Here is a 15,008-nt window from a genome sequence, read left to right on the forward strand (position 1 = left end):
ATCGCGGGAGGCTGCTTTAACTGCCATTGCTTCCATGTCTTGTTTTATGGTGGATTGCCAAGAAGAAATGTCAGGCTGTTCCTGGGAAGAAGGGCTCAGATTGGTGGTATTCAGCAGGCTCTGACCAGTTCTAGAGAATCGGTAGTAGAAATTTTGAGTAGTTCGGAGAACTGGCAAATACCACCTCTGACTGGAGATTTTACAGTATCCTTCCCCTGCCACGCCCACAGAACCGGTAGTAAAAAATATCTGAATCCCACCACTCAGAAGCCAAGGAATCGCAATTGTGGTTTCCTAGCCTGTCCCCAAATGCAATAATTAACGCACAAGAAAAATAACACTAAAAGATGGTATCTTTGTATCTGGACCTGACAAATTCTATTAAAAAAGAGTATTATTGAACGCAAAGAAATAAATTAACCATAGATTCCTGTATATGAATCTTTGTATTTTTAAGACAAATTATTGCAAAATTCTGGTTTTCTGATATTTGAACTTGTTTGTTGGGCGGTTTAAAACCTCACAATGTTTCCAAGTATTTTTAGATATGTCCATGAAACCCTGATTGAAGATACTTTCCTGCCCCCAATGTCTATGGAGATTCTCAGTCATTCAGGTCATGGTTGTCCCAAAGGTAGTTTTTCAAAAGATAACTGGACTTTGATTTTCCTTGAAGACTGAATATGCTTCTTGGATGAAAAGCAAAGGAAAAGGAAAAACAAGAAAAAACAAAGTCCAATTGCTTTCCTTAAGTGTTTTTTACCATGTCCAGTACATGATGTGTGTCACTAATTGATAATAACCGTGAGAAACCCATATATTGTTTCATTAATCTTGCTAGTGCAACAAACAAGAAACATCCTCCATTTACAAATATCCAAAATACTATGTGATTCCTATTGTTCTTCTGGGGTTGGATGCTGTTCACTCCTTCCTTACAACACACACACACACACTTTTCCTTTTTTCTTGGCTTAGAGCTGGCTACTTTCTGATCAAGATGGAATGTGGCCGGGAAAGAATTCAGATAGAGTTGGATAATTAGCTATGGGAAGCTGGAGATAACCAGCTAAAACCCATAACATCCCTCTGAAAGGTCAGGCAACCACATCAGAGAAGATAACCAGAACCCAAGCAACTTGAAGGCCTGAGATTGCTTCTCAGAGGGAAGCTTGCTTGGCCTTGTGGTCTTCAAGGACAGTGCTACACCTCTTAAATAGCAGAGCCAGAGGAAACTGTGATCAATGAAAGGCCCATGTTCTAGCCATTTAGCCCACACTCCAAAATATATCCGTGGGAACCTGCTTAACACAGCAGGGTTTAGGACAGAGTCAACCACTGGGAGGGTGCAAGATAGTATCTCATTCTGGCATGTAAACAAGGAAAAATTGGTGGGTATGTGGAGAAGTGGGAAAGAAAGTTTTCAGTGGAAATAATTTAAAGAGATATACAAAGAAAGTTTCCCTTCTTTCATTAAACAGGAAGTGAAAATGCTCCAATTATTGACCTGTTTGTGTAAAGTTTTGTTATACTCCACAAACTGTATTAGTTAAGACTTATTAGCAATCTTCAGTGGTGTGCTCCTGAATATATGAGTAGACTTTACAGTCTTGTTCATTCCTATTTTAGTTCATTCTTAGCCTTTCCCAGGTTGGGAAAGATTTATTTTAGCTTATGACTGTGCTACAAAATTTCTGTTTCACAGAGTGGATACCTGAGTCTTATAAGTCTCTACCAAGCAGGGCTTTGATTCCCTACTTTCCAAATGTAGTAGACTCAACACCCTTATCTGCCAAATTGCAGATAAGGAATCCATTAATGAGGCCCATAACCCGGTGCAGGGATTAAATTGTGGAGTTCTGAAGGCTGGAAACAGACCTCCCTTCATCTTCTTTTGCAAAACTGCCAATCCCAGTCAAATCCTTTGACAGAAAGAATGTGAGAACAAAGCTTGCTTGCCTAGAACTTTTGAAAGGAAGAAGCCCTTTTTCTCTCTGCCCTCCCTGTGTATGGCTGGAGCAGGGTGCGATGGGGGGCTAAGAGCTGCATTCTTTGCCATGGGCTGCGCTCCACGGCTTTGCTATTGTTGCAGTTCATGACATCAACATCCTTGGAGTTGATTGAGTTCCTCATCTGTTGTGAATCAATAAAAGACAGATGGGGGGTGGGGAAGAAGCAACCCAAAGAAGCTTTTATATCATTCATGAGTCTGGCCCTTATAGCTGAGAAAGGAGGAAGCAGGGGGTTTGTCAAAGGGAAACCAGTTTTTGCATTCCCCGTTCCTAGGGGGAGATTTCATAGACAATGAGACCCTCCACAGCTAAAAGGGATCTCCGTTTTTGGAGGCATTGTTCATCTGAAGAACTTGTAGCAATTGGGGATTCTGCATGGTGTGGATTCACATAACGGACATGGAGAATTTTTCCCCATCAGGTTAGATGGATAGTTTTTGTTAAGGCTTGGGGCTCTTTGCCAGAGTTTTGTGACTGAGATCTTTCAGTGTACTAAATGCCCACTGCTTCAAAAGCCTTGAAAAGATATTTAGAAACTTTCCATCTCCATATTGGGCTATGGAGGAGTGACCTTGTTTAACAGTCTTCCGGAAAAGGAGCGGCAGAGAGTGGTGCCAGCTTGCATGAAGTACAGAGCAGTGGGCCTTCAATAGTCATACAGAAAAAAAATTATAGCAGACATAGCCTTTCCCCCACAGCCAAAGAGAAATAAAGTCTATCAATATTTTTTGTGGTGTTCTCAATGTATATGGGATGTTATTATATCATGTCCTTTCACTCTAGTAAATCATAGCTAGGCTAAAATTTGATGAAGTCAAAACTATGATGTATGTACACACACACATACACATACACACACATACACATACACACACACACACACACACACACACACACACACACACAGAATGTTAGCTGTAAGATCCCCCTTATTTTGGATCAACCAAATGTTGATCCATTGGTGGTGACAAAAATTGATTGACCAGGTTGTCGCCCAATATATTACAGCCTGAGAAAGAATGAGTCACCCGAAGTCACCCAGCCAGTTTTCAGGGCTAAGGCAGGACTAGAACTCACAGCCTACCAATTTCTAGGCTAGCATCTTAACCACTAGACCCAACCAGCTCTCAGATAATTATAATATTGGGATAAAAATAAAACTATACAGAAATAAATAACATTTCTGCCATTAGATGGAGCTCTTGCAATTAGCTGCAAGAGCAATGTCTTACAAAATATTCAAAGAAAATCTGTTTTCTAATTTGCCAAATGTTTTCTTTGTGAAAGAGAGTTCTGTTTTTCTACCCCCATTTTATTGTGTTCGCTTGATATCCTAAATCACAAACTAGCAAGCCATATTTTAGCATAGTATGATGTGCAAACCCTACCAATGTGTGACTTTGTGGTTCAGTGTACTGTGAAATTGGGTTATTTCAGCCAAATAACCATGGTTTAGTTAACTACAGGTAACTGTGTTAAGGAAACAGTCAGCAGCACTCTTAATTTCTTCTCATGTTTTAATCCTAATATTTTTGTGACCATAAAACAGAAAAAAATTATCAGCAGTTACACATCTTTCCACCCCTCTGTGGCTAGCCTGGTTGCCCACAGATACTGATGTGTGTGACTTTTAAGAGAAGAGACTTCCCCTAGGACGTAACTGGTTGGGAAGCCAGATGTAAATCTTCCCCACTTTATAATTAAGATAAGGATTAAGAACTCGAAATCTTGCCTACAAGGATGTGTGTGTGTGTGTGAGAGAGAGAGAGAGAGAGAGGAAAGGAAGGAGGGAGGGGGGGAGAAAGAAAGGGGTGGGAGAGAGAAACCTTTGAGTCAGTATTGGGACTGTCTAGACAAGTCCCTGCTGTTTTTTGGTAAGTTTTTTTGGAAATGGCTTGCCATTGCCTGTATCCTAGGATTGAGAGAAAGTGACTAGCCTAAGGTTACCCAGCTGGTTTGGCGTCTCAGTCAGGATTAGAATTCACAGCCCACTGTCCCTATACTGGTGCCTTGAACAATGCATCAATCTGGCTCTCTAAACAGGGCTTTGATCAAAATATGCTTCTTTGGGGGGGGGGGGAGAAAACCATAGTCTAGATTAAAATTTTGGTGGAACATTAAGTGATATTTTCTAAAACTGGATATATTGTCTCTAAACACGGTAGTGTTATCCTCCTGATCGATTCTTTGGAGAGATAATTACTCAGACAGAAGTTCCTTGAATTCATTGAGGTTTTCTTCTGTTCATGTGGTTATAGCAGGCTTTTCATGACAGCCACGGTGGATAGAAATTTTGAACACTGTAGCACCAACAAATCTGGAGAGCTTTCAGTTGGGAATCTATCTCTATATACTGTACAGCAAGCTTTATCCTTATCTTCAGCTGGGCTAACAAAACAACAGGAGAGGCAGTTACAGTTGGCAGTGTTATTTTAAACCACAGCTGCAGTTATCTATCACTTCTGGGTCTATTGTGTGAAATTCATTTTTGGTTTGTGAGTTTCTTTGATTGTTTTTTTTTAAGTTTTCAAAGTTTCCAAGCTCATTAAGGGATGAGAGTTTGATAGATAGCTAAGCAATACACTCTCAGATCCAGTGAAGTCTGTTGGGTTGAGACTGAGTGACAGCCACGCTTTTCATGTCTAAAAGAGGACTAGAATTTAAAGCCTCCTGGTTTCTAGTCACTACATCAAACTGGCTCTCATATCTTGCATAGGTCAGGGGTTGGGAATTTGTGGTGCTCCACATGTTGCCTAATTATACAATCCAGCATCCCTTGTTCTTTTCCATATTGTCTGGACTTTCTGGAATTTGTTGTTAGTGATATTAAAAGACCTATTACTTCCTCATTCCTATATCATGTGAAAGGAGGTCATACAAAGCAAACATTTTTGCATACTTCTTTACATGTGACTTACAGAAAGCCTGGAAATTTTTTGGCCCATTAATTACCTCCCATCCATTTCTTCATAGTGACTGAAGTCCCTTTCAGGTGAATGTCTGAATATCTGCATTTTTTGTCATATTTAGAAGAAGCAAGGGCTTTGGAAATAAATAAAAAATATTTAAAAAGAAGAAGAAGAAAGCTCTGACTATATTATCTCACCACACCTGTCTGGATACAGATGGGACTCAGGTAACTTGAATAACCCTTCTAGAAGTCCCACTGCTTTCTTGCCCAAAAATGCCACTGTGCCTTTGGTATATGAAGAATAGCTATTTATCCATTGAAGCTTTCCTCTTCTATTCAAATTCCTTTTATGAGATAGTCCTATATAGGTTTACGTGCTGGCTGGCTGTTTGTTAGACTTCGGGCTACTTATGTCAAAGTGGGGGAAAAAACACAGTCTTTTCCAAATAAAAACTTGTTTAGGTTTTGCCACCTGGTCCCTTTGCTCTCGGCTGAATAAAAGGGGAAAGGCAGATCACTTTTACCCAGTTCCTTCTTTAGTACAGAATGACTGTAGAACATTTTTTGAAGATGAAAAAAAGCCTTTAAAAAACAAGTTATTCTGATTTTCTTTAGATTTCCTCTTTTCAGCTCTGCTTGGCTGACCCCATTGGTTGAGTTTGTCATGCATGTTGTATAATCAGCTCCTTGGAAATGGTTTTGCATTAATACGCCTATTTACAAAATATTTTAATTAGCCCAAGGAAAGCCACAATTACCAGAGTTTCCTTTTCAGCCCATATTTCCATATGTCAGTGAGCCCACCACATTTAGAAGGATAGGAGGAGTTGCAAAGCTTTTCCTCCATGTAACGCAATCTTTTTATTCCAGCCACCATCCTCAAGGTAATTGGAGCAAAGGAGAACAGAAAACTATAGTCCAAAGAATAGAAGTACCTTTGAATGCAAGTCACATAATATTTGCAGGAATGAGCTTGGGAAATTTCTAGAGGAAACCTTATCAGTGACAATAAGGAGGAGGGGTGCAAAGCATTTTCTGTGGCTAATGCACTTGTTGTACCCTGATCCTTATCACCCATCCTGATATACTCTGCTTCTGTATCATCCGGTTTAATTTAGTTGCTAGGATCAGGATTATCCTTCCTGGCTGCTTTGGTGGTCTGTGCAAGCCAAACTTTAAAGCTACATTTCTGGGGGGGGAAACATGTGCTATACTCCCTAGTCACTTTTGGCATTCTTATTCTTTTGCTAGTTCTAGAGAGACTGAGCTACGGGAGCCTCAGAGGCCTCTCTGTTCATTATGGATGAGTATTCCATAGCACCCAAGTCATTCCAGACATTGCCTGTCTCCAGAATAAGAACTGTGCAGATATGCTGTTATCCATTCACCTTATTCTGCTGTTTATAAATGTAACAATTGCTTCCTTGGTTGAATGGGGCTAAGAGACAGATTGTTGAAAGCCCGATATCAGTAAGAATCTTGCATTGTCAAATGTGCACTTATGGCCTTGTTCACCCTCAACATTTAACAGTAAGATGTACAAAGGCAGAATATGATATTTGTGATTTTCCACTGTTTTCCTTTGATGGCAGGTAACAATAGACAGTGTTGTCCCTTTGTTCATCCCCTGTCGTTGAAACACAGCTTGATTATTCTCTTATTCTGCGCCATGATGGTGCAGTGGTTAGAATGCAGTACCACAGGCTACTTCTGCTGACTGCCAGCAGTTCAGCAGTTCGAGTCCCATCGACTCAAGGTTGACTCAGCCTTCCATCCTTTCGAGGTGGGTAAAATGAGGACCCAGATTGTTGGGGGCAATAGGCTGACTCTGTAAACTGCTTAGAGAGGGCTGCAAAGCACTGTAAAGCAGTATATAAGTCCGAGTGTTGTTGCCATTTGCTTTGGACCCTCATTTACGTCTATGTGTTGCTAACCCTCTATCCCTCGAACGTTCCCCCTTGAAATACCAAAGAGAATACCGCAGAGAGTTTGCGATGACAACTATTGGCCCACGTGGCTTTGTAAACGGGAAAACCTGGACAGCTTGGAGAAGCTAAAGTGTCTTTCAGGTAGCGATTAGTCATAATTACCAAAAATAAGATTCCCGGGGCAGGAAAAAAACAAGCAGTTGCCTCCCCCAACCCCTTGCAAGCAGCTATGCTCCTTGTAAATGATGGGGTTGAGAATAGAAAGAGCTGGAAGGCTGTCCTAGAGCATAGCCTCCCCCTGACCACCTGTTATTTTCTCCTTCGTAATTTTCTCTTTTGCATTTTACCAGTAAAAGTTTTTTTTTTCCTCTGCGCATCTTGATAAGGTTGGTGACACTGGAAGATTCTTTATGATCACTGTAATGTCAGAAGAATCCAACCGCTCAAGTTGCCTGTTTATTTTTTACTTGGAGGCATTGCCATTTTCATCCCCATTTGCCCAAAGGGCTTCCAGGAATTAGGTTTGTCAAGTGATTATAAAGCTGCAGCAATTCAAAAGAAGAAGAAAACAGTTTAAGCAGCCATCTTCAACAGACCTGCCAAGTAGATACCATCGTTAAATAAACCCCATCAACTGGATTCTGTTCTAATGTTTTGCTTTGCTAATTAATTCAATTATTCTAAAATTTCTAGGAGCTATCGTATTTACATTTTCTTTGAGATCTGGAAAAAAGAGAGAAAACTTGCTCAGTTAGATGATGACTTTCACACTTTAAAACATAATATTGCAATGGAACATAATATTGCAGCTTATACAAGCTGCCTATGTAGGACTAGGGCTGTTAATGCCTCCCCCCGGCCTCCATTCAGTTGTGTCTAATTCTTGGAAACTGCCTGGACAAGTCCCTGCAGTTTTCTCAGAATTGGTTTGCCCTTGCCTCCTTCCTAGGGTTGAGACAAAGCGACTGGCTCAAGGTAGCTGCTTCATGCCCACCTGTAGAACTCACTATCTCCCTAATGTCTTAATCACATCACATTATGCTGAGTATGTGCTTTTTGCTCTTAAAATGATGAAGAAGGTACTAAGATTACAGAACATTATGTGCAAACATTACAATCTTGTATTATGAAGAAGCTGGCTGAGAAATAACTGGCTAAGTTTTATGCATTACAAAATATTCCGAATTCAGGAATGGTTTTTTTCCCCAGCACAGACCTTTTAACCAAGTAGACATTATTCACCTTTCATAATCATGGGACCAGTTGCAATTTGGCTGATTTAATCAGCCAAAAGGGGAAAAGATTAGACAAACAGGTGGCAGTCCTCCTGTCTCCACAAATCCTCTCCAGATCTTGAGTGACAGAATCTGAAAAGATTCCACATTAATAGGAAGCATGGTTACTTTCCTGTGACCTTCCCTCATAGTGGTATCCAAATTGGGCCAAATCCAATCAACCATTCCTGCTAAGAATGCTGAAAATTGCCCACAGCAAGTTCAATGTGTTCTTTGTAAAAATCCTTCCTGCATGCTAAATAGTTGACCAATTTGCATTTGTCAAAAGCTGTTCAGAGAAACCCAACATATTCAGTGAAACATGCTAAATCTTTGAATTAGTTTTCAGAGAGTGAATCAGTATGTATTTTAAATGGTGTAGTGGACAGGACTGAATTATTTCTGGAGACTCAAAGTCAAATCCACCTTCAGACATAGAAACTCAATGGATTACTTTAGATAGGTCACTGTCCCTCAAATCAACCCATCTTGTAGAATCCAATCTGGGTCAGTCAGTGGGATCAGGGGTTTAGTCTTCCAAGCTTTTAGATGCATCCTCGGGGAACTTTTCTCTAACAGAGTGCCTGTCTTGTAGAGTTGGTGCTATAGAAAAAAATTGTAGGATGAAGAATTTGCGAACCAATAGAGAATAAATTATAGAGAGAGAGCTAACAGATACAAATGATTCTTGCTTATATGTCCTACCCATAAATGTCACTTTCTTTTGTTGATGCCCTGTTGTTTTACATTCAGATTCCTGAATGGCTCCATTATCATGTGAAAGAAAAGAAATGCATCAGCTTCTGTGTTTGGGAGAGAGCATCATAATTGGTTCAGATGCACACTGCATTTGGAAACTGGAAGGGGGAGCCTCCATTGTGGAGTTATCCACAAAGTAGGCCACCAAAAAGTGGGGTACTCCGGAGAATAAGCAAGGTGAATAGAATGTCAGACAAACACAATGCCTTTGTTTAAAAACTCTGGATCTACCACCTCTGCCTCTGGAGGAAATATGCCAGCCATCTGATATGTGTGGGCTTTTCCCTGGCAGCAAGAAAGCTGAAGGGAGGGAGGAACAAAATAAATGTCAGTTTTTCATTTTTCCAGACATGTCACTTTATAAATAGAGGCATATCTGATGGAAGGAAAGCAAGGATACTGAACCAGTGCCCAACGTTGATGGGAAAGAGCGATTTTGTCTGCTGGTTTTGTGGAAGTTATCAGTTGGAGAGGGGAATATTTGCAGCCACTGTTTTGAGGAAAAGTGAAGTGAAGAATGGGGCTAGTCCCAAGCTGGCACTCACAAAGAGCAGTGTATTGAAGGCAATGCTAAAGAAATTAGAAAGAAAGAACAGACTGAAGGGATGGGCCAGGTGCTGTTCTGTGCACTGCAAGGTGAGTTTGGCAGGCTTGGGACAAGGGCCAATTACAGGTAGAAGCAGAAACCCCATGCCCTTATCTATTGGAGCACCAGATTTGCTGTTGTCATTACTATCCGTTCCTCTAACTATTGGGACGGCAACTATAATTTCAGAATGACCACAGAACTGTTCCTGACAAAGCAAGGAAACATCTAAATATATGCCACCAGAAAAGCAGAAGGGAAAGTGTGCATTGAGTATACTGATTATTTGATTATCTGTCTGTTCCTTTCAAAGAAACATTAATGCATTCATTCTAAACTATGGTTAGAGATAGTATTCAGGGTAATAGAAGTTTTCCACTAAATTACTTTTCCGGTAATATTCTGACTTGGACCTGAGCACTATATCTGTAGCCAAGATACTTCCTTATAAAGCCTTTGTAGTGTTGCAGATTCCCATGGAAAACATTGCTAAATGTGTCTCTAAATTTGCATTCAGACATACAGATCTTACAATTCCTCAATGTACTAAACTAAACTGACACATTTTCCTTCTTCTCTTCCTCTAGAACTCTTGGGATCAACTAAACGGCTGAATGTAAACTACCAGGATGTGGATGGGTATGTAATTAAACAAAATATTCATGATTTAAATATAATTTTATCACACACACACACACACACACACACACTTGTGGGTCTGGCCAGCATACCATAAATTAAAAACACGACAAAATGAGCTACTTTAATTAAATTTTAAAAACTTGATTGTAATAGGCGAACAAGAAATCCCATTCCTGTACTTCTCAATCTGTGAAATTCCCATCATCCCATCCCCAAAGCTTGAGAACAACCCAGGTTTTTAATACCTTTCTAAAGGCAACAAAATAGGGGCCAAACGTATGTTGGGGGGATGACTACAGAGTGCAGTTGCCACAATGGAAAAACCACGCTTCCTGGATCCCACCAGATGGCGTTGATTCAGGGAGGGAACACAAAATGTACCCACCCAATTGGAGTGTGTGGGATGAGCAAATATTATAGGGGAGAATCAGTCCTGCCAATAGCTCAGTTCTTCATTATGGACATATGAAGAAACTGTAGTTATTGCTTTACTCTGATTACAAGCTGAAGGATAACACTGTATATGTTTTGTCTCTTGCTCTGCCATTGACTCCCTGTATGACCTTGTGTCCATCACTTCACATTATGAGTGCAAAACGCAAATCTAAAATAGAAATCTGTCCTTAAAATACTGCAGGTAGATACTTTATTCAAATCATTCATAGCAAAACGTCCTTGAGTCCTACAAATGGGTCTAGTTTGTAACTGCCAAATGGCTGGAAATTCATGGCAAGCAAATTAGAGAAAGCCAAATTTGAGCTTGTATCAAGAGAGATTTGGGATCTGGAGCCACAGACCCTTTGAAGAAATATCACTGTGCTTCCTGAAAAAAAATCTGAAATCACTTCTGAAGAAGTATAATAATTTCCCAGAATAGCTATGGTGCAATGGATTAAGGGCTGAGGTCATATCATAACAAGCATAATCTGGTGGGTTAACATTACAGCTGTTTAAATGCATGAACATGTAGCTAATGATCCTCAATCATTATCTATTTATATAGTATCAGTTCAGTATTATTTACCAATCCTGATATTAAGTGGAGCAGAATGCTTTTCCAGTTTTCTAGTTGCCACATCCTTTTATTTTTGCAGACCAATTGTTCTAACAGAAAGATTGCATCTAACTCCCACAAATTTTCAAATGAGTGAGGCAAATATGCCTTGTGACACTTAGTGTTTTGACATTCAAGTTAGAAGGAATAACTCGGATTCTGAGCTAGATGCATTCTAAGATAAATATCTGCATGAAGAAATGTGATGGAAATTTTTCCAAATATTCCCTTCCACAATGAATTGGGGAACTTGGGACAAATAAAATAACAGAAAAAATAAACTAGACAGATGCTCAACCTAGATATCAAGCCCAGGCCTGCTATTAGGTAGAAGGATGAACCTATGTGAGGGAGGGCAGAAAACTTAGACTTCTGTTTTGTTATTGGGAATATTGCCAGGAATAGAGGGATGTGCTTGAGGTATTTCTGCCTCATTTGCCAAAATAATTTGACTTTGCTTACTTTACATGTTGATTAGAAAAGTTTGCTGCTTCATCTTAGGCAGAAAAATGTCTTGAGATGGCCCTGCTACAGATCACATGCTGCCAAGGAGTCTAGGTGAAAAATTCTGAGGAACAGTCATAAAAATTTTGAGGAACAGTCATAAAAATCAAAGATGAGTCTTGAGTGGAGATATTCAAGTTGGAGTGTTGAAATCCTATTCACTAGAGCAGCAGTCCTTTCGAACTTGGCAGACCAGGCCAGCCAGGAGGGGAGGGTGGGAGAGGCATGTGAGCGGCAGCGCGAAGCTCCATTTTGGGGAGTGGCAGGTATGCAAGCCCTCCACGCAGTTTTGCACGTGAGTGGAGAGTGCTTGCGCTTGGGCGCAAAGCTCCATCGTACAAGTGGTAAGTTCATACACGAAGCTCCACTCGCATGAGCGGAAGGCACTAGCATGTGAAGCTCCATTCACGCGAATGATGCTGTGTGTGTGAGCACAAGTGCCCTCCACACACATGAGGGGAGCAAGTGCCCCGCCGTTCACATGAATGGAGCTTCACACGCATGCGCTAACCCATCTCTCCAGCTGCCCAGTTTTGAACAGCCCATGGCCCGGTAGTTGGGTTGGGGGTCTCTGCACTAGAGATTAATAGTAATACTGATAGCATTAAGCAATCAATATACCTTAACAATTCAATGTAAGATTACCCCCAAAAGCTTGAATTCACTAAAGCTGACTTAAATTTTAAATAAAGGATTTTAGACCCTATGGTGGGGCAAAGCAAGAGATCTTATAGAGCCCAGAAGCACTTCAGAATAATTTCTTTTGACACGCTTTTCTTTCAGTTGTTCACAAACATGCTGAGTTGAAAGTCTTTTTATGAGTGCATCTCTTCCAACATTCTTTCGGAAAAAGGGGATCTGTCGACACCCCATGTGTGTCTGGTGGGAGGTGGGGAGAAATTCTAGTTCTGGGCAACTAACTTGTACTATCAACAAGGGCATTATTACTTCTTGATACTTTTACTCCTTATATGCCAGATACAAACTTACAGAATGATGGAAATGTTGCAGTTGACATGAGAAGAACCATTCATACACACCCATATCAAATATACATAAATACATAATAAATATATGTTTGGAATGCAGGGAATAATTTTTTTATGTAGCTTTTTAAAATTATTTTGCCATTAGGAATTTGCCAGGATTTCATTTTTATAAGTTGAAAGAAACGTTCTACAAACTCATAAATTTTGGAAACTTATAAATTTTAAAACTCATAATGCTTCTGTTTTTGGTAAAATTAATATTTGTATCAATTTAGAACATATTTGATGTATTTATTATGCAGAGTTTAATCTTCTAACTATTTAACAAATCTTAAACGCTAATATTTTTTAATGATTCTAAGAATTAATTTATTGTTGAACTATGGTATCTTAAACCATTGATTATGCCCATTCTCTTGTCAACAGCAGCTGTTCTCTAGTGTTTCCTTGCTTTCTGTAGACTAAATGTTGTATTATATTACACTCCAAGAATTGAAAACAAATAAATACTGTGAGAGTTAGAGCCATATGTTCCAGCTATCACCATGGTGTATGGGTTAAGAGACATAGATAGCTACATGTCAAGAAGACGTTGATTATATCTCACTTTCTCAGTTTCTCATTAGGTGGTCTTAGCCAAACCACTTGCTTCAGGTTCAATTCTAATATGGGGAAAGATATGGACATAAGTAAGCTTGGATAATGTTAAACTTTCTAGTGGGTTATTGTTCATGGTTCAGGAAATTTTCTCAACATTGTCCCATGGCTCTTCTCCAAGATACATCATGGGATCTAGCAGTGATGAAGTGGCATCTCTGCATTCTTGCTCTCACCCTGCTCCACTTCTCAAATAACATCAGTGTTGTGAGGTGATCCTCCAGCCTCAGTTGTGTCTCGATTTAGGGCTGAATGAATACTTCAGAGTTGCCTGATGGGCTCTAGGAAAGCTTAGTTGCAGACTGAGGGGGCAGAAGGTGTTTCAGTAATACTGAGAATTTCAGCAGGAGTGGCAGGCTGCCACAACCTCCCTGGGACTCCCACAGGTTACCAATTCCTGCTAGGCAATGCCAATACAGCTCTCAGTGGCTATTCTTCCTAGCTCTTTGGGCCTGCCCCTTGGATTGGGCACAGGACTCTTTCAAATGCTCTGGCCAGTCTTTCTGGCTGTGAGAGCTCTCCTTCCCATGGAGAGGTTACCGTGGGGATAATTGGAGCCTCCAGGCCCGCAGCAAAAGCCCAGCATGAGATGACTGCTTGCTGGCTGCCTCTGGCTAAGAAAAGACCTCCCTGACGGAGACTGTCATCATACACAGGGGGACTGGTGGTGTTGGTATGCCTTGCGTTAGTGGCTGCTATTAAATCCTCTCAGACAGGCTCCTACAGGAGGCCGAAAGACACAACTGCTTCCAGTCTACAATGGATGCCCATCGCTATTGAGTCATGTTAGAGGACTGAACCAGGCTGTCCCTGAAGTCGCCCTCCACACTTTTCACTCCTGCCGAGGAGAACAGGGCCGTGATTCGGGGCACCGTTGCCGCTGAGACCCTGGTTCCCGTGGGTCCCCGAGCTACCTTCCATCCTTTCCAATGAATGAAACCGGCACTAAGCGATGGGAAGGCGGGAGCCAGCGGGGGAGGAGGGGTCTGGATAAACAAGCCTCTTTCACAAACCCCAAACACAAGATCTATTCATCCTCAGTGGCCTCACACACTTGGGCAATAGGAAAGTGGTGCTGGGAAAGAGATAGCCCATAAGCAGGACAAGTCCAGGGTGGTAAGAGGGCGGGGAGGAGGGGAGATGCTCCCCCTACTGAGAGACAGCTGGTCACTTGTCCCAAGGCCAGCATTAGCTTTTCTGTCTGACCTTTTGGGTGCTACTCTGAACACACACACACACACACACACACACACACACACACACACCAATAAGACTGCTTAACCTTCCTACAAGGCTGCTTACACACTTTTTTTTAATTAGAGAAATGAAAAAAAAAATCCACCCATACCGCCAGCATATTTTGATGAGCAAAAAAATCCCTCTCTGTGCTTCAAGGCTGGCTTGAGGCAGGCATCTTAGTCCTTTTTCAGATGGGACAATAATTAAAAAATATAACACTTGCCAGTTATTGAATCTTTTAAAAAGCATCCTAAATCAGAACATACAACTTGGGGGAGTAGGGAGGGGACTGTAAGCATGCTGGGGACCAGAGATTAAAACTAGACGGGGCCAGGGCAAATAGGTGGATGACATCAATATAAAAAGTAAAGCTGGATTTAGAATGAATGAAAATTACACTGAAGGAATTAGATCCAATAAAATGGTTACTCCCTATTTATTAAATATTTCTCT

The 15,008-nt window shown here is 40.8% G+C and overlaps 1 protein-coding gene across 6 annotated transcripts in view; it reads left to right on the plus strand.

Annotated features, from left to right (window-relative positions):
* The window catches only part of CASKIN2 (CASK interacting protein 2), a 100,840-nt gene that overhangs the window by 54,110 nt on the left and 31,722 nt on the right, over positions 1 to 15,008 (plus strand). For 5 of the 6 annotated variants that reach the window (XM_087924888.1, XM_026701981.2, XM_087924885.1 and 2 more), the window contains exon 3: positions 10,058 to 10,109. In XM_087924888.1, the coding sequence (XP_087781014.1) occupies positions 10,058 to 10,109 (52 nt within the window). Of the gene's footprint in view, positions 1 to 9,236; positions 9,521 to 10,057; positions 10,110 to 15,008 lie in introns of those variants that run through there. The other variant, XM_087924887.1, reaches the window with a different exon arrangement.

The sequence above is a fragment of the Pseudonaja textilis genome, chromosome 2, assembly GCF_049901715.1.
Source record: "Pseudonaja textilis isolate UNSWEBS1 chromosome 2, rPseTex1.2, whole genome shotgun sequence".
In the NCBI taxonomy this organism is placed as follows: Eukaryota; Metazoa; Chordata; class Lepidosauria; order Squamata; family Elapidae; genus Pseudonaja; species Pseudonaja textilis.